We start from the raw sequence: 22,762 nt of genomic DNA, 5'->3' as shown, positions 1-22,762 counted from the left end.
TCTCAGCTACTTCCTCGAAGACGGATGGATTGGGTTCTGGAAGTATGCATTCTTTAGATCCAGTGTACACATGAAGTCCTGTGGTCTTATTGCTAGTCTCACCATGTCTGCTGTCTCCATGCCAAACGAAGTCTGTTCGACAAACTTGTTCAGAGCTGAGATTGATGACTGGTCTCTAGTATTCAGACGCCTTTCACAAGAACGAGTTGACTGGAGAAGCCTTGGGAGCTGTCGAGGACCTCCAGGAGAGTGCCCTTCTACAACATGGTCTGAATTTCAGCCCGAAGGGCCTGCCCCTTTGCTGATCCCATCGCAAAGGAGCTCACAAGCACTGGATTCATGGTCAGAGAAGGGAGAGATGAGATGAACAGGATGTGATACCCTGAATGAATCACTGAGATTGTCCAAGGTTTGGCCTCGAGCTGCATCCACATGGTCCAGCAGCTATCTAGGCATCCGCCCCACTGGTGGACAAGCAGGGGGATGACCTATCCTAGCATTTACGGTTTTTGCCGCCACCTCCAGGGAGGAGTTTTGGAGCTTGGCAATCTTGGCTTTAGGGAGCTGCAGGTGGAATCTCTCTGCCACTGCGTCCCATTGTTTCAGGATGGTGTTATCCCACAGGGTCACCACCTAGTGGGCCAGAAACTCAATGGTGAGGGTGCCAAAGAGAAGGAAGGACTCCATAGTCTTCCTAGTACGTTTCTTTGAGAAACCCTCGGTCCGTACCAGGATTCCCACAACTCCCAACCAAAGATCCAGCCAAAAAGTCGCCTGCATGGCGTACTTCGGGACCTTCTCTTGGTTCATGATCTCTGACGCCGAGAACGAGACCTGACGCGAAGAGAGCCTCTCTAGAGAGACTTCCTTGTTCAGTTCTTTTCAAGGGAATGATGGAGAGACATCGTCGAGCAAGTTTCGTTTATAATTTCATAATACCTCCTCTGGTTGACACACGAAGGTGGGAGATGTTTAGTGGACAAGGTCGAGTGGTAAGACTCAGAGAGGGTTGAAGGCTGGGAGGCGATCTTACTCTGAACACCCTTTAACCCCAAGGATGATGGCAAAGCTGCACTGGTCTTTGGAGGCTTTTGGGTGCCTAAGACAAGGTCTAAGACCGTGTCTTTGCCTTTTTGTAGGGCCGTCATTGGGTCCGGCAACCCGTTGAGGGCCCTCATGATGGTCAGAACCTGCCAAAAGGCATGCTCTGACTCTCTCTGGTCTCGGTCTGAAGCTGGGCTGGCAACAAGACCTTCATTCACCGCAGAGGTCTCACCTCAAGGTGGGTCATGGTCATCAACGGAAAGGTTGACTCAGCTCCTGATCTCCTCAGTGGGTCTCTGAGTCCTGGAGGAGGACTTTGGCACCGTCTTGGAGTCTTTAGGTTCCCTTCTTGGGGGAAACAGAGATTCCAAGGCCGAAGGTCTGGGAGTAACAACCTTCTCAGCAAGGAGAGAACAAAGAGCTGGAGGTAGACGGCGTTCTCTCCCCTTGGTCTTTCCGTCCATGATGGGAGGGGAGAGTCTGAAGCTGACTCTTCCCTCTGAAAGCCTCTCGAGATGATGGGTGAGGCATTGTTGGGCAGAGGCGACGATGGATCCATAGGAGGAACCTCTACCCTTGGCGTCCTGACCAGAATCAGTTTGACCCTTGATGAAGGAAGCTTGTCAGGAGATCCCCTCTTCCTCTTCAGGGGAGAAGCAGTTGTGGTCCGTCGTCCCAGACCGGTTGAAACAGAGGAAGCTCCCAAGGAAACCCAGGGGGCTTCTGCCAGTTGCGAAGGAAGCATCGGAACGAAGGCCTGTGTTACAGCTCTGACCAAGGCGCTGAACCACGACTGCTTGCTCATCAAAGCACTATCCGAAAGATCCCTCAAATGGTCCTTCCGCAGGGTCTCCACTCCCGATGCTGAGGGCTTAGGTGCTGCAGATATTGATTCCCTTCTGTGCAAAGGCAGTTTTGGAATTTCAAAACCCTGAAGCTTGCCCCCTTCCTCCTTCTCCAGCTGACGCGCTGTTATGTGTTTGAGGAGAGGGGAATTTGGCGACGGCGAACGATCATTAACCACCTTACCTTTCCTAGCAGCTACTACCACTGCCTATGGTGGCTGCAACTGGTGATTCTTGATAAGAAGGAGAGCATCTCCGTGTCGACGAGCAATACCGCAATAACGAGGGTTGATCGTTACCGCTGAACGAGAGGCTCAAGTAGGCGAATCACAGATCGCTGGGAGTGAAGGATAACAAATGTATGACGACTCACTTTGAAGCGATTCACACACTGGTGGGTGAATGCGCAGTCCAAATTGGAGAGGAGGAAGAACGGTGGCAACCGTTCTCCATGCGAGCCAAAAGCAAAGTGAGGCTCAGTGACAGGTGTCTGAGTGAGGGGTGTAGCTAGCTACCACCCCTACAATCCCCCCTAACTAGTGGATGGGTAGTTAACCCTAGATAAATTCTAATGGCTCGTCCTTTCAGCTTTGCCGAAATTAATACCCTATAAATAGCGTTGGTTTGCATTCCAGTTACGGAACAAATGACAATGGAGGTCCTGTAAAGAGTAGGGTTCCCCTGCTGTATAGGACCAGAAAAGCAACCCTTAAAGTAAAGTAAAGTATTGGAATAGTATGTGGTACTGAACATTACAGGAGAAGGGTAGAAGGCTGTTAGAGCCTATTGCTTGTTCTTCTTGCACTGTAAACCATAGCTAGTAACCACTGAGTAGAAACTCCCAAAGCATGATCTAAAAACAACAGATGCTCGACCACATGTCACTTACTTGCGTGTAATGGGTTTCTTCTGTGTGTTCCTGGATGACATGAGAATCCATATGGATGAGGGAAAGGAAATTGAGGCACATGGGGGGAGTGAGACGGCACAGCATCATTCCCGAGAAGATCAAAGAATACTCATCTGTCTGGTGGTACGGTGCAAGGTAATAGAGGTTCAACACGCGAATCTTGAACAAGGTGGAATACGCACACAGTGCAATGTAAGCCATTGACAAAGAAGATATAATCTGTAAAATGAAAGGATGCAAATAATCTTATTAATTCATTGAAATAGTCAAAACATATAAAAGTACAGTAAAGTATATTGTACAATATTTCATGGTACAAAAGAAACAATAACCAACACTAGCTAATAAACATTACGAATGAATCATATCAGGCTTTAAAAAAAGGATTTCTATAAAAACTTAACTCACCTCTATTGTAAAGTAGTCATAATTTGCTTTGGCAAGATTGACAAATACTGCAAAGAGAGATAAGGTTGGTGACGTGCTGAAAAACGTAAGCTCTGACCACACAACCACCACCGAAACAAGGGCGCTTATAACAGCTAGGGCCCTTAGTAGATATCCACGGACTCGACATCGCCATAACCATTCTGGAATAAGTGGTTTGAAATGCAGTTCATTTGGCATTTGTACCTAAATTGAAATTCTGTCAGAAAATTGTACAAGACTGAAAACATGTCTCATAATTTTCATTCTATCTAAGACACTGCAATAATGTTCAGTACTCACCAATAGCTGGAGTGTAGATATAAGATATAATATAATGTCTGTGAGGTGGCGTTGATGGCTTGAAGGACTTTTCGTGAGAGACAGAGTTCCGATGAGTGTCTTCAAGATCTACAATTTTACTGACCAATAAACCCCACTGTGTCTCAACACGACGGTGGTTCTGCAGAGCTTTGATGAGCTGTGGAAAAAGCACTCTAAAATGTTTCCTTTCACAGTTAAAAAGATACTGTAGATATTTAAATAAATGCAACATTAAAATTGTATTGTAATTTACTGTAAAATCAAGAAAAATCTAAAAAGCTACTTGTTTGGACAGTCATTGTTTAATGATCAAGCTGCATTACCTTCAAGATACTAATTTATTAACATTCTGCATTCCCTATACCCTGTTGTCAGTCTTTATTTCATGTTATGTGAATCAGATCTTCTGTTCATGTACTAAGATTCACAATACACAGAACAAAGTCATTTATCACATACTGCATATTAAAAATCTGATTCTAAAAAAGTACAGTAGGGTACTGAGTTTATAAAATGAATAAACAAGCAATATAAAACATGAAAAATCGATTCAAACTGTCACATTAGAAAGGTCTTGTATAAATACAATGACAAAGCACTAGATATGTGAATACTGTTTTTGTGACGACTGGTCACATCAGGTGCAAATTACTTAAATGTGGCAACTGAGAGACTTAACAACCCCAAATAAGGAATAAAATAGTCTACAGTACAATAAATTCCTTAATCAAACAAAGCATAATCAAAGGGTTGTCCACCTGCAGCATGTCAAAGCCTCCTACACACATTACATCATTTGTCCCTATTTTGCTTGATAACCAGAAAAGTCCTCTTCAAAATTATCTAACCTGTTTGTGTAGTCTGACAAGAGCTTTTTCTGATGGAACGTCGGCATGGGGTGAATCAGGGGCTAAATGACGACGAGCTTTGTCCAGTAATTCTGTTGGAACTTTACTCTCGATGATGTCCATATGCGTACGCAACGGGTGACCCAGGCCAACGCTTCCTCCAAGCGCTTGCATACTCTAAAAGAATTGAAAGTAGTTTAAATAATGAATAAGAAATATAAAATTTCAATTCTTATTTAGTATTTCTCAAAAGCACACACGTATATATAGCACTGTACATTCCTTTGGTATGCAAACTTTTTAATATCTTAAAATCATTAACATCTTTCAACTCATAATATCACAGATGAGAAATTTTCCTCTGTACTAACTGATGTCTCACCAAAAATTTCTAAAATTTTAGCACCAGAGATTTCAATAAATTTTACTCTACTATTCTACTTTCTAATGAATGAGAGATGATAGTTGAGTTTTCCTCTAATGATAAAGTGTTTAGTCACATTTAATCAATTGCAACATGGTCACTTAACACAATTTGTTTTCTTTGCTTATGGTATCTATGTCCCATACTGTAATATTGCTGTGCACCCTGGAAAAGACAGTTCATATATTTCTTGTTGCCCTGTTCCTTACATCACTGTTACAACAATTTGAATATGCAAAATCCCAGAAAGTACTGTAATGCTTTTGACAAAAGTTTCTTTCATAAACCTGTCTTTTAAGTTATTGAAGTGTATATAAAAATTCACTAAAATACAGAGCAACAAAATATAGCAGTGTTGTAAGTTTTTAAACTACAGTATACCTGAAGGAGATCGTTGACATGCTCATTGGCCTCCGCCCGTTCCTGAGACAGTTTGGCGGCACGGAAATAAGCATGATGTAGAGTGTGGAGAGTTGAAGCAGAGTACCACAGAGATCGAGGTACTTCGACTAAACCATAACCCAGCAACAGCACGAGCCAGAACAGTCCCCAGGTGTTAGAAGCTGAAGCCGCTATTGCACGTAGTTTGGAACTGCAATAAAAGGAAGTCTTTAATACGTTTTCCTATAATTTGTTTTCTATTTCTTGTTTTTTGTTCTTTTTTTTGTGTCGGCTACCCCCAAAATTGGGGGAAATGGCTTGGAAGATATAAAAATTACTTTATTCATTTATTGAAATAAAAATTGCCAGACCAATACAGTCCGCCCTCCAGTATTGTTGGTTCTAACATCACAGTTTTGATATTCCGTGGTACCAAATTCCACATACTATCTTAAATAGTTTCGATTCTTCATGGGACCTTGTGGTTAAAGCTACTGCGCGCAGTCCAATGTTTTCAAAACACCCGTGCTTCTTTGTAACCGGCCTTCGAGCCATTAACCTCCCTGCACAACACCACTTCTTTGGCAGTTTCTGTATAATTTTCCCCATGTCCATTGCAAAAGAATCTTTTAAAAGTGTTAGTCAAGCAACTAGTGAAGAGTTATGTAAGGATTTGTTGTATGCTATGTACAGTATGTAGAAGTGCGTATTCATGCACACCTCATTATCATCATTATCATCATTATTACTAGGTACAACACAACCCTAGTTGAAAAAAACACGATGCTAAAAGCACTAAGGTTCCAACAGGGAAAATAGTCCAGTGAGAAAATGGAATAAAGAATGAATAAACTATATATTTGAAGTAATAAATAACAAATGTAAAATGTTTTAAGATCAGTAACATTAAAATGGATCTGTCATATATACTGTATACTATGAAGAGAAGAGACTTATTTCAACTTGGCCAACATGAAAACATATCTACAAGTTTGAACTTTTTAATTCCAATGATTCAAAGACAGAATTAACTGAATATATAGTAGTATGTACCTGGATGGTACAGTCTGGGAAGATCTTAATACAAAGGATGGTCAGAATTGTGAAAAATTTTATGCAACATGCATAAAAAATTAACTGAATGACAGTGCCAGATATTACTATCAAGATCGGGAATAAGAAATTTAACAGACTGCAAGTTCTTGTCAAAAAAACTAACACAAAAATCTGCAGCTGAAGAACAGACAGAAGAACAATACTGTCATCGAAACAAGGTAGAATAAAAAGAATTAAAACATTTATTCAGGATAGAATGATCACCAAAAATCTTAAAATGCTTTCAACAAGCAATTTTTCTGCAATTGAAGAACAAACAGACCAAATGTGTCACAAAAGTAAATTTGCAACTAAGAATCACACCTAGAATATTAAAGGAGTCATACAGAGTTAAAGGAACATTATTAATGTAGAGATCTTGATGTTGAAGAGCCACTATCCTCGACCTACTTACAATCATACTTTGAGTTTTGTTCGGGTTCAACTTCATGCCACACACTTTGCACCATGCACTGATTTTGGCTAGATCTCTATTAAGGGATTCAGCAACCCCAGATCTACAATCAAGAGATGAAATTGATGCAGAGTAGTCATCTGATTATGCGACAAACTTGTTTTCAAAGCTAAACCACATATGCGTATAAAATATGAAAAGTAATGGGCTAAGAACACTACCCTGAGGAACACCAGATATTGCATTCCTATACTCACTGTGGTGCCTATCACCAACTACTCTTTGCTCACTATGGTGCCCATCAACAACTAATCTATTAGTTTAAAATTCAATAATAATGACGAAGAAAAGAGTCAACTACTACACTCCCAACTGGTTGAGTTTAAAAATAATTGCCTCATGATGAACAAGGTCAGAGGCATTTTCAATACTTAACCATATTTCTGGGCATTAAGGATACATCATGCATCAAAGATTTTTTTTTCTTATTCTTACTGTTACAATTGTCTTAGGATAAATATCCATATATTCATTAAAAAAGAACTACTAACAGTGCATATACGGTACAGTACTGTAAATGAAATACTGTACTTTTCGTAGATGCAGGCTACTTATTAGGTGACAAGCTGGTAGGATCGTGAGGTGACTTCACAAAGACAGAGATCACTTACAAGTGATATGTTATCTCACTTTAGCTAAATTAAGCTGTACTGTAGTGATAGTACTGTGCATACTGTACTGTATATTACTGTAATATACACAATAGTTTCAGTGAATGTTGTTAGATAGGAACAAGTGTTTTGTTCTTACTTATACATAGTGGAATGGCGACGACTTATGCATTATGAGTCATCTTAGCTTGTACTGAAACTGTTAGTAATGCACAATTACCTTTATAATGTAATATAAACTCTACAGTTATACCACAATAGAAACCACAGTGTAGCAAAGTACAGCGAGTTATCTAGTGTTAGTTGTCTGCTCGTAGGTAGTGGTTATTGTTTCAACGGTGATGTACGTGAGGTTTTTCGCTCTATGTGGGCATCGAGGTTAACTAACCGCCACGATAATGGAGGGCTGATTTACTTGAAATTCATTAATCCTATGGAGCTGGTCAATAAAACTTCTAATTCTAAATCATACTGAAAAGTAATTATATCTCAATACAGTATGACAGTTTTCTATAACTAGAGAATAGTATATCTTGAGGATTAACAATATTTCTTCAATTAAATTTGCCTCCAATACAGATGGGTATAGGTTTTCACTTCTCTTACAATCATAAGAGGGAATTTAAGGCTCACACAATTAAAGTCTCAGACATATCATACATGATATCTTATGAAAAAATATATTGAAATTTGAGGGGTAAAATCACAAATTGAAGAAATCTTTTGTATCTTTCCTAACTATACAAATATGAGTCTTTTAATAGAAGTATATCTAAAAACTCGGTTAAAAGTTTATAACAAGGTGTTGGTAGTTCCCAACAGGTGGTAAGGAAGTCCTTGCCACTGCCAGCTCACTGATGGGTCGATCGCAATCGAAGGACTCCAAACTCCTCGAGGGGAAGAGGAGCACATTCTCAGGGATGTCCAGATTGTTTCCTGTTTGGTCTGAGAACTGCACCTGGGCGGTAATCCTGTGATGTTGATGGAACTGGACTACAGTATCCCTTGCAGCCATTCATTCCTGCACTTGCCTTGGATAACAGAGCAAATGCCTATACCTCCTAAGGGCTCAAGCAGTCACGTCGGGAAGACCTGCAGACTGATATGTCCTTAGGCTGTTCCCTCGGCCAATGAGGAATCTCTTCGATGGGATCATGGCGTCTTGATCTTGTCATCTAGTTGCAAAAAACAGGTATTTTCTTCTAAACGGGGACCTTGTTTGCGGTGATCGTTCCCATGCGAGTCTCTGTCGACTTCACGCTTTTCTACTTTACGGTGTATATGGGTTCTCAAGAGGTGGGGAGTGTAAGGGTGACATAACTCGAGAATGAGAAAGACTGCCTCAAGGGGATCAATCATGTAAGGAAAATCTCATGATTAGCTTCTTCTGTTGACCTGCACTCAGGGAATCCTCCTCTGAGGATTATGTACCGAGTGGTGAGCTTGTGCACCGAAATATGATGAATGTGTACAACCTGAAGAGCGTACATGAATGAGTAATATCTAATACATTGGTGTTAGTCTATTGACTGATGAGCACTTGTGAACAGGCATGTGCAATCTAACAGGTTAATGTGTGCTAACGTTGACTACTGCTTCCTCCTCTTGCTTTATTCCAATCGCTGCGAGGATAGCCAGTCTTTACAATCCTCATAGAGGGTTGACTACATGTAGTCATGACCTCTGCAAGGAAGGGACAAAGAATATGGATCCATGGAGATCCTGCTCACCAAAGTTCTGCACTTGCGACCAGATACTCATGGGCATGACCAACTCACACATCAATCTGGAAAGATAAAGAAAAAGAAACATACTGCCAAGTTTGTCAAACCAAGCGTAAGCCTGTACTACTCGTCGGCTGAAGTCAAAATGGCTATTCAGTGAGCTGGCAAGGGGCCGGGCTTCCTTGCCATGCATCGGTAACTACTGAAAGCTCGTTATTAATCTTAACAGCTGACTTTCCAACTTAGCTGTAATTGTACTTCTTTTAAAGGACAAAGATTTGTATTCTTGCAGGAACAACTAAGTATTCATATTAAACTGAACTTAAGGAATCAAAGTTTATTTCAAGCAAAACTTGAGCCATTTCTTTACAATAGTTACAAATAATGAATCTGTTGTTTATGACCTTATACTTTTAACTATAAAATGAAGAAGAATATCATCTTACCCATCAAGTCCAAGATCTGTAAGAGCAATGTAAAGAAGAAGGATTCCCACTATCAATAAATAGGAGCCATAATAAATGGCGTTGTCTATCAATGCAGAACGTAACTTTGTTCCGAAAGTGAAGTCTCCAGCCTTTGTGTAGGACTGCATCAAGGGCAAAATTAACCTGGGGAATAAGAGGATAAGTCAAACACTATTGAAAAGTTAAATTCTTGTAAAAATTGGAATTCAATAAAAGAGTTTATTGACATTTTTTTTGTAACAGAAGACTTGTGCTTCATGTGTCACCATTTAATCCCAAAATATTAAATAATCAACACTTGAGTTTAAAATACCAAGTAAACAACAACAGAACACTGGAGAACAAATGCATACAAACTTGAATAAGGAGATCAAATGGGTAAATGTGACTTTCTAGAACCTGTATAGATGGGGTGTGTATCCAGAGTGGCATAACACTTTTGCTTGCCTCTGCACCAGTGAACACCAGCAAAAAAATTGTTCCTAAATCTATTGCTAAATCTTTATTATTTTTTTCTTATGTATATTTATGCAAAATGATGCCTAAAAGGTTATTACAGTAGTAGTAGTAAGTCCAAACAAAAGGTTATGAAAGTCGTAATAGAAAGGAGAAGAGGGATAATTGCTAAGTTAGAGACTGGTGTGCTTGAGTTCCATCTAACCAGGCAGCCTTCCACCTAAGTAGAGTTCAATTTTCCATTTTTTGCATAATTTCATGCATGCAAGTACTTTAATGTATACAATATCTAAATATGTTTTACAATGAGCAATTTTTGGGGTCAGGAAGGGATTAAGTCACTGATCATGGAGAGTATGAGCTGCGTTCAAATATCCTTCTGGTGCAGGATAAGTTTGATCTCTGGGGTTAAGTGATGAACTGCTATACAATTTTAAAATGAATACAGAATTCAATTCATGAATGTACATTCTATTTTACAACTTGGAGCTTAACATCATTTTAATTATTCATAAAAATGCGCTTGAATACTGATGCTTTTCTGAGGTTATTCAACTTATAAATACAGGTAACTCAGACTTAGATACTGTTCCTCTGGTGATTGAGTGTCTCCTAGAACATTCCTCCATTATTATTATTATTATTATTATTATTATTATTATTATTATTATTATCATTATTATTATTAGCTAAGATACAACCTTAGTAGGAAAAGCAGTATGCTATAAGCCCAAGGGCTACAATAAGAAAAATAAGCCAGGAGAGGAAAGGAAATAAGGAAATAAATAAACTATGAGAGAAGTAATGAAAAATTATTATTATTATCATCATTATTAGCTAGACTACAACCATAGTTGGAAAAGCAGGATGCTATAAGCCAAAGGGCTCCAACAAGGAAAAATAGCCCAGCGAAGAAAGAAAATAAGAATAAAATTATTTATATGAGAAGTAATGAACAATTAAAAGAATATTTTAAGAACAGTAACAACATTGAAACAGATATTTCATATATAAACTATAAAAAGACTTATGTCAGCCAGTTCCACATAAAAAAATTTGCTCCAAGTTTGAACTTTTGAAGTTCTACCAATTCAATTACCTGATAAGTTAAATTATTTCAAAAGATCACAGCTGGAATAAAACTTCAAGAATACTGTGTTATGTAGTGCCACATGATAGAGAAGGCATGACTATTAAAAATAAACTCCATACCTAGTATTATGAACAGGATGGTACTGTCTGGAAAGATCTGAATATAAAGATAATCAGAATTATGAAAAATGATATTTTAATTATAAAATAAATTTTTGAATATACTTACCCGGTGAATATATATAGGTAAATATATATAGCTGCAACTCTGTTGCTCGACAGACAAAAAACAGTAAAAACTCGCCAGCGATCGCTATACAGGTTGCGGGTGTGCCCACCAGCGCCAACTGTCGGCCAGATACCATACTCGATGTAAACAAAGACTCAATTTCTTCTCATCCCACTGCGTCTCTATTGGGGAGGAAGGGAGGGTCGTTTAATTTATATATTCACCGGGTAAGTATATTCAAAAATTTATTTTATAATTAAAATATCATTTTTAAATATTTAACTTAGCCGGTGAATATATATAGCTGATTCACACCCAGGGTGGTGGGTAGAGACCAGTTAAATATGTTTACATCGTATAAGCTAAGAGTTTTTATTTCATTTTGGAAGTTATCAATATAACAAAAACAAAATAAATAGGTACCTGGTAAGGAAGTCGACTTAGACGATTACTCTGCCTTGTAAGTACGTCTTCCTTACGGAGCCTCGCGATCCTCTTAGGATGCTGACAGACCCCTAGGAGCTGAAGTATCAAGGGCTGCAACCCATACAACAGGACCTCATCAAAACCCTAATCTGGGCGCTCTCAAGAAATGACTTTGACCACCCGCCAAATCAACCAGGATGCGAAAGGCTTCTTAGCCTTCCGGACAACCCATAAAAAACAACATAAAAAACATTTCAAGAGACAGATTAAAAGGATATGGAATTAGGGAATTGTAGTGGTTGAGCCCTCACCCACTACTGCACTCGCTGCTACGAATGGTCCCAGTGTGTAGCAGTTCTCGTAAAGAGACTGGACATCTTTCAAGTAAAATGACGCGAACACTGACTTGCTTCTCCAATAGGTTGCGTCCATTATACTTTGCAGAGATCTATTTTGCTTAAAGGCCACGGAAGTTGCTACAGCTCTAACTTCGTGCGTCTTAACCTTAAGCAAAGCTCGGTCTTCCTCACTCAGATGTGAATGAGCTTCTCGTATTAACAATCTGATAAAGTATGACAAAGCATTCTTTGACATAGGCAAGGATGGTTTCTTAACTGAACACCATAAAGCTTCAGATTGGCCTCTTAAAGGTTTAGTACGATCTAAATAGAACTTAAGAGCTCTAACAGGGCAAAAGACTCTTTCTAGTTCATTGCCTACGATCTCCGATAAGCTGGGAATATCGAAAGATTTAGGCCAAGGCCGAGAAGGTAGCTCATTTTTGGCTAGAAAACCAAGTTGCAGCGAACAAGTAGCTTTTTCCGACGAAAATCCGATGTTCTTGCTGAAGGCATGAATCTCACTGACTCTTTTAGCCGAGGCTAAGCATACCAGGAAAAGTGTCTTAAGAGTGAGATCTTTCAGGGAGGCTGACTGTAAAGGCTCAAACCTGTCTGACATGAGGAATCTTAGTACCACGTCTAAATTCCACCCAGGAGTAGCCAAACGACGCTCCTTAGTGGTCTCAAAAGACTTAAGGAGGTCTTGCAGATCTTTATTGTTGGAAAGATCTAAGCCTCTATGCCGGAAGACCGATGCCAACATGCTTCTGTAGCCCTTGATAGTGGGAGCTGAAAGGGATCGTCCTTTTCTCAGGTATAAGAGAAAATCAGCTATTTGGGCTACAGAGGTACTGGTCGAGGATACAGAAACTGACTTGCACCAGTCTCGGAAGACTTCCCACTTCGATTGGTAGACGCTCTCCTTGCTCTAGCAATCGCACTGGCTGCCTCCTTCGAAAAGCCTCTAGCTCTCGAGAGTCTTTCGATAGTCTGAAGGCAGTCAGACGAAGAGCGTGGAGGCTTTGGTGTACCTTCTTTACGTGTGGCTGACGTAGAAGGTCTACCCTTAGAGGAAGACTTCTGGGAACGTCTACTAACCATCGAAGTACCTCGGTGAACCATTCTCTCGCGGGCCAGAGGGGAGCAACTAACGTCAACCTTGTCCCTTCGTGAGAGGCGAACTTCTGCAGTACCTTGTTGACAATCTTGAACGGTGGGAATGCGTAGAGATCCAGATGTGACCAATCTAGGAGGAAGGCATCTATATGTATTGCTGCTGGGTCCGGGACTGGGGAGCAATAGATTGGAAGCCTCTTGGTCAGCGAGGTTGCAAAGAGATCTATGGTTGGTTGACCCCAAGAGGCCCAAAGTCTCTTGCACACATCCTTGTGGAGGGTCCATTCGGTTGGAATTACCTGCCCTTTCCGACTGAGACAATCTGCTATGACGTTCAAGTCGCCCTGGATGAACCTCGTTACTAGGGAGATGTCTTGACCTTTTGACCAGATGAGCAGGTCCCTTGCGATCTCGTACAACGTCAGTGAGTGGGTACCTCCTTGTTTGGAGATGTACGCCAAGGCCGTGGTGTTGTCCGAGTTTACTTCCACCACTTTGCCTCGAAGGAGATACTCGAAGCTTTTCAAGGCCAGATGAACTGCCAACAGCTCCTTGCAGTTGATATGCATGCTCCTTTGACTCGAGTTCCACAGACCTGAGCATTCCCGACCGTCCAGCGTCGCGCCCCAGCCCAAGTCCGATGCGTCCGAGAAGAGAACGTGGTTGGGTATCTGAACAGCCAGGGGAAGACCCTCTCTTAGGTTGATATTGTCCTTCCACCAAGTCAGACAAGACTTTATCTTTCCGGAAATCGGGATCGAGACCGCCTCTAGCGTCTTGTCCTTTTTCCAGTGAAAAGCCAGATGGAATTGAAGAGGACGGAGGTGTAGTCTTCCTAGTGATACAAATTGCTCCAGGGATGACAGCGTCCCTACCAGACTCATCCACAGCCTGACTGAGCAGCGTTCTTTCTTCAGCATCTTCTGGATGGAAAGCAGGGCTTGATCTATTCTGGGGGCCGACGGAAAAGCCCGAAAAGCTTGACTGTGAATCTCCATCCCTAAATACAGAATAGTTTGGGATGGGACCAGCTGCGACTTTTCCAAATTGACTAGGAGTCCCAATTCCTTGGTCAGATCTAGAGTCCACTTGAGATCCTTCAGACAGCGACGACTGGAAGAGGCTCTGAGAAGCCAGTCGTCCAAATAAAGGGAGGCTCGGATGTCCGATAAGTGGAGGAATTTGGCCACATTCCTCATCAGCCTCGTAAATACGAGAGGAGCTGTGCTTAGGCCAAAGCACAGGGCCCGAAACTGGTAAACCACATCTTCGAAGACGAATCTCAGAAAAGGTTGGGAGTCTGAGTGAATGGGGATGTGGAAGTAGGCGTCCCTTAGGTCTAGCGAGACCATCCAGTCTTCCTTTCTGACCGCTGCTAAGACTGACTTTGTGGTCTCCATGGAGAACTTCGTCTTTGTGACAAAGACATTCAGAGCACTGACGTCTAGCACCGGTCTCCAACCTCCTGTCTTCTTTGATACTAGGAAGAGATGGTTGTAAAACCCCGGTGATCGAAGGTCCGAGACTTTGACCACCGCTCCCTTCTCTAGCAAAAGAGACACTTCCAGTTTCAGGGCTTGTCTCTTTTCTTCCTCTCTGTACCTGGGAGAGAGATCGATGGGGGACGTCGCTAGAGGGGGTTTGCGTACAAAAGGGATTTTGTACCCCTCTCTGAGTAACTTCACAGATTGTTGATCTGCGCCTCTCTTCTCCCAGGCTTGCCAGAAGTTCTTGAGTCTGGCTCCTACTGCTGTCTGAAGTTGCGGGCAGTCAGACTCTGCCCTTAGAGGACTTGGATCCTTTCCTCTTCCCTCGCTTCCCTTCGGCACGAGCACCTCCTCTGCTGGAGGCTCTGCCACGAAAGGGCGGAATAAAGCGAGACGCTGAGTGTCTATCCTCGGTCTAGCAGACAATGTAGGCAAAGGGGGAGCTTTGCGAGCCGAGGACGCAACTAGATCGTAGGTGTCCTTCTGAACTAAAGATAAGCCAATCTCCTTTACCAAGACTTCAGGAAAAAGGCACTTGGAAAGGGGAGCAAAGAGTAGCTCAGATCTTTGGCATGGCGTCACTCCAGCAGACAGGAAAGAACAGAGAGACTCTCGCTTCTTCAGGACTCCGGACGTGAATGAGGCGGCTAGCTCGTTGGACCCATCACGGACGGCCTTGTCCATGCAGGACATAATGAGCAAGGAAACATCCTTATCTGTAGAAGAGATTTTCCTGCTCAGGGCTCCTAAGCACCAGTCTAGGAAGTTAAAGACTTCGAAAGCCCTAAATATCCCTTTAAGAAGGTGGTCCAGGTCCGATGGTGACCAACAAATCTTCGAGCGTCTCATGGCAAGGCGGCGGGGAGAGTCTACAAGACTTGAGAAGTCGCCCTGGGCAGAGGCAGGAACTCCCAAGCCGAGAACTTCTCCCGTGGCATACCAGACGCTCGATCTAGACGAGAGTTCAGATGGGGGAAAGGCAAATGCTGTCTTTCCTAAACTCTTCTTAGTCTCTAGCCAATCTCCCAACAGCCGCAAAGCTCTCTTGGATGAGCGAGAGAGAACGAGTTTAGTAAAGGCAGGTGCGGTAGCAGGCACGCCTAATACAAACTCTGACGGCGGCGAACGAGGAGCCACAGAAACAAAGTGGTCAGGGAACAACTCCTTAAATACAGCCATGACTTTTCTAAAGTCCAATGATGGTTGAGTTGCCTTAGGCTCGTCAAGTTCTGAAGGTTGATCCTCTTGTGGTTCAGCAACGTCCTCATCTGATAGTTCCTCATCCAAAAACTGATGAGGAAACGGCAAAGGAGTGGGCAACGTTTGGCTCGCTGAGTCCGGTCGCACTGGTGCATGCGTGACGGAGCCGGACGCAGCGTCATGGAACTGCTGCACAGTCTGTGAACTGTCAACAACCATGGGTGCGCGAGGACGCACAGCGTCCACCCGAGACTGTTTAGACCGTCTGGGTTGTGCAGTCAACACCATACCGGGTTGCGGAGGTTGAAGCACCGCGTCAAAACAAGTCACCTCTGATGGTTGCCGACCGTCCTGAACGTCAACAACCACCTCCGTGCGTCGCCTAACGTCAACGTGCGGCTGGCCACCCACACTGGGTCGCATCGGTGGAGGTACAACCCCAACTGGTAGACGCGAGAAAGTTACCTCAGCGTCAACAGGACGCACAACAGATCGCTTGGATGGTTGTTGGCCAGAAGGTTCAGCAGCAACCTTCTCCGCATTGAAGTCCTCCATCAAGGACGCAAGCTTGGACTGCATGTCCTGCAGCAACACCCATTTAGGGTCTACGGCGGCAGGTGCGGCAACAGACGGAGTGAGCGACTGAGGCGGCACCGCTTTGCCTCTCTTAGGCGGCGAGCAGTCATCAGATGACGGCAACGAGTCCGAACTGACCCAGTGGCTACAACTGGGACGTTGGACTTGTCCTGAAGGGACCGACTTACGCTTCAAAGGTCGTGAGACCTTGGTCCAAGGTTTCTTACGAGAAACACCTTCGGACGACGAGGTAAAAACGGGCTCTCTCGTCTTATGTTGGTAGGGGCGATCTTGGGGAGATACGCCTGATACCATAGAGGGAACGTCTGTTCGCTGATCAAGGCCTCTCGAACCCATGAGTCGTACGACATAGCTTCTCCCCTGGGCTTGGGAGCTTGCAAGAGGTCCCGGACTAGGAGGACGACAGGCACGAACAGACGAACCCTCAAGCGCAACACTGTTCACAACACTTTGTGAAACACTAGGCACTTTATCACTTCCCGCGGCACTTTGGCACTTTAGTTCCTTAACATCCGCCATGAGTTGATTGCGGTCACTTGCAAGGGACTCAACTCTCTCCCCCAAGGCATGGATAGCACGCATCATGTCAGCCATCGATGGTTCCTGAGTGCTAGGAGGGGGGTTAGGAACAACCACTACAGGGGAAGGATTAGGTTGAGGGGCATGAGGAGAGGAAAAATCTACCGACCTAGAAGAACTTCTCCTTACCCTATCTCTCTCTAGTCTGCGTGTATACTTCTCAAATTCGATAAAATCGAATTCCGAAAGGCCCACGCATTCCTCACACCGATCTTCCAATTGACAGGTTTTACCCCGACAATTGGAACAAACAGTGTGAGGGTCGAGAGAAGCCTTTGGAAGACGCCTATGACAGTCCCTAGCATTGCATTTTCTAAACTTGGGAACTTGTGAAAGGTCAGCCATTTTGAATTGGTCAAGGGAAAATTCCAAAAAACGATCTAAGTCATCAACAATGAATCCGATACAAAAAAGAGTTCAAGGATTTATTTGAAGAAAAACCCTGTACTGCGAAAGCTCATAACCAAATTAAAGTACTTCACCAAATATGATGGGAAAAACTCCAGGTTTCAACAGCGAGTAAAGTACGTCTTGTCGACACGTCGACAGAGAAGAAATTGAGTCTTTGTTTACATCGAGTATGGTATCTGGCCGACAGTTGGCGCTGGTGGGCACACCCGCAACCTGTATAGCGATCGCTGGCGAGTTTTTACTGTTTTTTGTCTGTCGAGCAACAGAGTTGCAGCTATATATATTCACCTATATATATTCACCGGCTAAGTTAAATATTTAAAAATCTTCTGCAACATGCATAGCAAACTAATTGAACGACAGGGCCGGAGATTAATATCTAGGTCATATATAAAAAAATTAACAGACCAAAAGTTCCTGTCCAGCAAATTAAGATGAAAATCAGCATCTTAAGACCAGACAGGAGAACATTACTATACTGTACTCAAAACAAGGTACAGTAGAATAAAAGAATTAAAATACTTCTTCAAAATAGATTGATCACCGAAAACCTTACAAAACTTTCTCAAGTTAGCCATTTTTTTTTTGTGTAGGTGAAGAAGAGACAGACCTAATGTGTTTCTCAAAAGTAAATTTGTTGTCGAGAATCAGACCTAAGATTTTAAAAGAGCCATACAGAGTTAAAGAAACATTATCAATGCCAAGATCCGGATGTTGAGGAGCCACTGTCGTCGACCAACTCATAATCATACTTTGAATTTTGTTAGGATTCAGTTTCATGCCCCATAATTTGCACCATGCACTAGTGGGAAATGGATCTTGCGTACAACTCTATCACGTTGTGTGTTGACAATTGCAAAGGATCTGTGAAACAGAACCACTTTGCTTGTAGACCCAAGTTACAAAGATGGAGTTATTGTTCTTAAATGCTACTGGGTGACGTATAAAACCTGTTAGGAAGATAACAAAAGCACTGCTTATACTTCCTGTTGGTTGAAAAGTAGTTTACTTCTGTGAAATGCTTCCCTGAGGTGTTCCTGTACTCAAAAGGTGTCGCACGATCCCTGGATTCATCTGAAAATGGCAGGATCCCTGGATATGGGGTTTGAGTAGAACTTCCCTGAAGAGGAAATCAACAAAGAGTCATCATGCCTCATCTTCTTCTGTTTTTTGTTGCACCGAAACCGGAAGAGAAATTGCTGGATGATTACCAGTGAGGCTTCAACAATCCTGGAACAATCGCTAGTGTGGAAGCCCGTGTAGAATGAATTCCCTCATAAGTTTTTGGTTGTGAGGGAGAGACTGTGCTACTTCCCTCTGTTTGCTGAAATTAATCAATATGTACCTTCTGTCTTGAGCCTGCAGAAGAGATGACACAGAATGCTCAGGTGCATAAAACCTTCTCAGCATTGAGAAGGGAGTGGAGGAAGACCTTATTTGATAGGATTTGAGAGCATTCTCAGATCCACAGATCTGATTATCAGCTCAATCCAGGCCCACTGCTAATCAAGGTTTGTATATGCATAGAAACAAAGCAGGATTAATAACTGGTATCGAAATTTTGAAGCAAAATGAAGATGAACAATAACAAAGCAGTCAAATACAGTAAAATCAAATGACAAACCATGTAAGAAATTGTGATGTCCAATAGACGACTCGCCAAAAAATGGGGAAAACTCCCTCAGGAACGAGACTCCATGGTTCATGGCATTCTTGCTGAACGGATGCTGGCGCTGGCGTCAGAGTGACTGTGCTGTTTATGTCGTATGTTGTAGGAAGGATTCCAGTTACATTGGTGTCATTACCAGCCTCTATTACCATAGGCTGTGATGATTGCACATGCGATTCTAATATTTTCTCCTTGCAGTTTCCGTAGATGGTCTGGTTTAAGAAAACAGATATGACAAATATGGTATATATAGTTAGACGTTGTTACAAAGTAAATCTGTACTTTGGAATAGTATTTCATACCAGAAATAGTTTAAATGCAAAGCTGTAGTTAATGACAATTCTTTTGATTATTAACCTTCTACTTCTAGAACACAGGTACTGATACAAACACCAACACAGTAGTCAGTGCCTTTAGTAAACATAAATAAATACTACCGACAAAATAATTCTACTTTACAATTTAATTTTGACATTTCTTCCGTAGTCTTTTTAATGTAGCACCAATCACAAAGATCTATTTCATAATAAATGCTAGCTACATTTATGAAAATTGATGCTGATTACAGCATAGAAAAAAACAAAATGGAGGAATGGAACTCGACAATTAATATACCATACACAAGGGTCATAAAACATATGCAATGGCAGCAATATGACAGATACTTACATTAGAAACATCAAGAGGGAGGATGAAGACTATTAACATGGAGAAGTACCATGCTATTAACACAGACACTGTAACCACCAAGTGGTGCCTGTACCAGTTTCCGTAGCGGAAGAGTACAACCGCGGCAACCAGAAAAGTCACCAGTACTCCACCGACTAAAGGTCCAACACCCATGCTGCGAATCTTTGCTTCTCCGCTGACAATATGTACGAGTCTCCTGTTGCCCAATAAACCTAAATAACTTTCTAATTTCTCTTACTATCACTTGGTGCTTTCAAATTACCATAATCACTAGCACACTGCAGCATTCACGGACAAAGCACAAACACTAACTAAAAGTCTTTGTCCATGACTTGAAGTGCAATTAGCAAAAATTCATGGTGAAATGGTAAGTGGAGGAGCCAGTGTCTAGTATGCACAATTACTTCACATGACTGAAGTTCTCACACAGATACAGAAGTCCTAAGGTGAGTAGAAAAAGGACATGGAAACAAGATGAGGTGCAGGAAATCAAGAAGAGAACTATCAGAACATTTGAGAAGTGCTGCGGCCGGATGGCAGTCCCTGCGATTCCTGTAGCTGCTGCTCTTGTTGCTGTCTTCCTTTCTCTTGCAAAGTCTTCTGCATAGTTTCCAATTTCTCTAATGTGACAGATTTCAGAGGCATCAACTTGGGCCTGCAAAGTGCCAAATTGGCAAAATCTTCTTGGTAAAGCAAACCCTTGCGTGGCAAGACTTCCTTCAGCACCACAGCAGATCCCGATCCTTCCTTCATCCTAGACAGAAATGAAGCATTGAATGCTTCACCTATGAAAAAGAAAAAAAAAAAAAAATTCATTACTTCCCTACACTGCAGTCCTCGTATAACAGAGCCAATAGCATTTGTTGCTATGTAATTTCTTGCTCAAAGAACGTACAACCTATATACCTTCTTTATAAAAAAGAGCTAAATTAATGTATGCATCAATCTTACTTCATATTGATAACTTACAAAAAACTCAACTTTCAAAATCTTATCATATTGGTAATAAATTTGAATTAAAAGAAAATGTAATACAGAATGTAAGAATATAAATACAGTAAATACTGTATAATCTACAAAATCTTTATGATAGACAATCCCCTCATGCAAGTGTTTTAAATACCTAGTAGTGTACTCATTAATATAGTGTTACTTAGTAGACAAGTATAATGTATTTCAATAAATTCTATAATTCTATAAGTAGAACCTATTAAAAAATCTTATTACAGTAATACAATCTGAGGATGAACTTTATTTACTATATTATCTGGCTGCAAATGTTCACCATTGGCAAATGCCCACCCACCCAACACAAAAAAAAAATCCCACCTTAGCTCACAGCAAACTATTTCCTAGTTCACAATAGTTGGTCTCACTTTCAACTATCTAAAATTTTAGCATAAATCTTTCATCCTAGAATAAATTTTCATGAAATTTCCCTGAATAGACGAAAAATATAATAAAAATAAGAGCCCTAATTCCTATATCATAGCAAAGGCCATAGCATACTTGAGAGGGAGATAGGGGTTCCCTCTACCTTACCGACAAAGCAAAGCAATATTAATATCCTATCTTCATTCAAGGCAAACCATCCTACCTGACCAGGGACTGAGATGTTAGTAAATTCCTCCATATTCATTATGGTGACAATAAGTTAGTTGCTGGTACACTGTATTTCTGGTTTTGTTTACACATTTCTGTCTCTTTTGACCTATTTCAATCAAGTTTTGTACATGTTTTCATGTATATACCATATGTTAAAAGTTATCTGGCAAGAAAACAATGTGTTAAAAAATGTTTCAAAACAAGTGATGGTAGCAACCTAAACTCAATTTTTTTTAATGAGGCACATTTGCACTGACTCGCAGCGGTGCCCTTTTAGCTTGGAAAAGTTTCCTGCTCTCCGATTGGTCATTATCATCTTGTCCAACCAATCAGCGATCGGGAAAGTTTTCCGATTTAAAAGGGCACCCTTACGAGTCATTGCAAATCTGCCTAACTAAAAAGAATTGACTATAATATATATTGGGAGTTTTTGGCTATTTGTTTATACAGTACTTCTAATTTAGCCTAAATCACACTGATCTCCCTTTCTGTCGAGTACGATACCAGCTATGACTTCATTAAATGCATCCACTCCCTCTCTTCTTTTCTTCTTTTATATTTCCCATGTCATTTAACATATGCAACTGATCTGAAATCTAAGCTTATGTCTGTCAACCTTTGAATAGACTGCCCTTCAACCTTAAACCTGGACAGGAGTTTTAAAGGTTTACAGCCTTTCTATCTTTTAAGAGGATAAGAAAACTGAAAGGAGTTTATATAAAAGAATAGATTAAAAATCATATCAATTAATACTTTGCAATAATTTTCTGAGCTAGATAAGAAAAATAGTTAGAAATTTCTATAAGATATGAGTAAATGGCCTACTTGTCCAGAGGGACACCCAGGGTATAAAAACTGCTTTTGACTTTGGTTTGCCTCATTTTCTAATTGACAAATTTGGTTTAATACAATTAATATCATGACAATTTAATGAGGATCTTATCAAATGTGTTTGCTTGAACAGACTGCAGTGGACAAGGGCAGTTTGCAGAACGGTGGACACACTCGCCAACTGGTCTTATTGGAGGAAACTATGTGGTAAGGGCATGCCAACATAGGCAGGATAGGTGGGGGAATTCCAAGTTAGATGGGGGTTATTCTAAGTTATGGGGTATCATAAATTAGGTGGGGGTATTCTAAGTTTGGTACGAGTATTATAGGTTAGATGGGGTATTCTAAGTTGGGGGGTATAATAAGTTAGGTATGGGTATTCTAAGTTAGATGGGGTATTCTATGTTAGGTGGGGGTTTTCTAGGTTGAGTGGGGGCATTCTAGCTTAGGTGGTGATAT

The 22,762-nt window shown here is 41.4% G+C and overlaps 1 protein-coding gene across 1 annotated transcript in view; it reads right to left on the bottom strand.

Moving 5' to 3' along the window:
- Positions 1–20,372, bottom strand: part of LOC137656664 (LMBR1 domain-containing protein 2 homolog) — a 41,724-nt gene extending 21,352 nt beyond the window's left edge. The window contains exons 1-8 of the mRNA XM_068390837.1: positions 19,847–20,372; positions 19,133–19,389; positions 9,554–9,718; positions 5,203–5,413; positions 4,398–4,574; positions 3,529–3,706; positions 3,208–3,389; positions 2,779–3,018 (exon numbers count right to left, since the gene is read on the bottom strand). Coding sequence (XP_068246938.1) covers positions 2,779–3,018; positions 3,208–3,389; positions 3,529–3,706; positions 4,398–4,574; positions 5,203–5,413; positions 9,554–9,718; positions 19,133–19,389; positions 19,847–20,020 — 1,584 coding nt within the window. The 5' untranslated portion in view covers positions 20,021–20,372. The remainder of the gene's footprint in view (positions 1–2,778; positions 3,019–3,207; positions 3,390–3,528; positions 3,707–4,397; positions 4,575–5,202; positions 5,414–9,553; positions 9,719–19,132; positions 19,390–19,846) is intronic.
- Between the last annotated feature and the right edge of the window lie 2,390 nt (positions 20,373–22,762).

The sequence above is a fragment of the Palaemon carinicauda genome, chromosome 17 (assembly GCF_036898095.1).
Source record: "Palaemon carinicauda isolate YSFRI2023 chromosome 17, ASM3689809v2, whole genome shotgun sequence".
NCBI classification, from domain to species: domain Eukaryota; kingdom Metazoa; phylum Arthropoda; class Malacostraca; order Decapoda; family Palaemonidae; genus Palaemon; species Palaemon carinicauda.
This window is presented reverse-complemented; position numbering and strand designations above follow the sequence as displayed.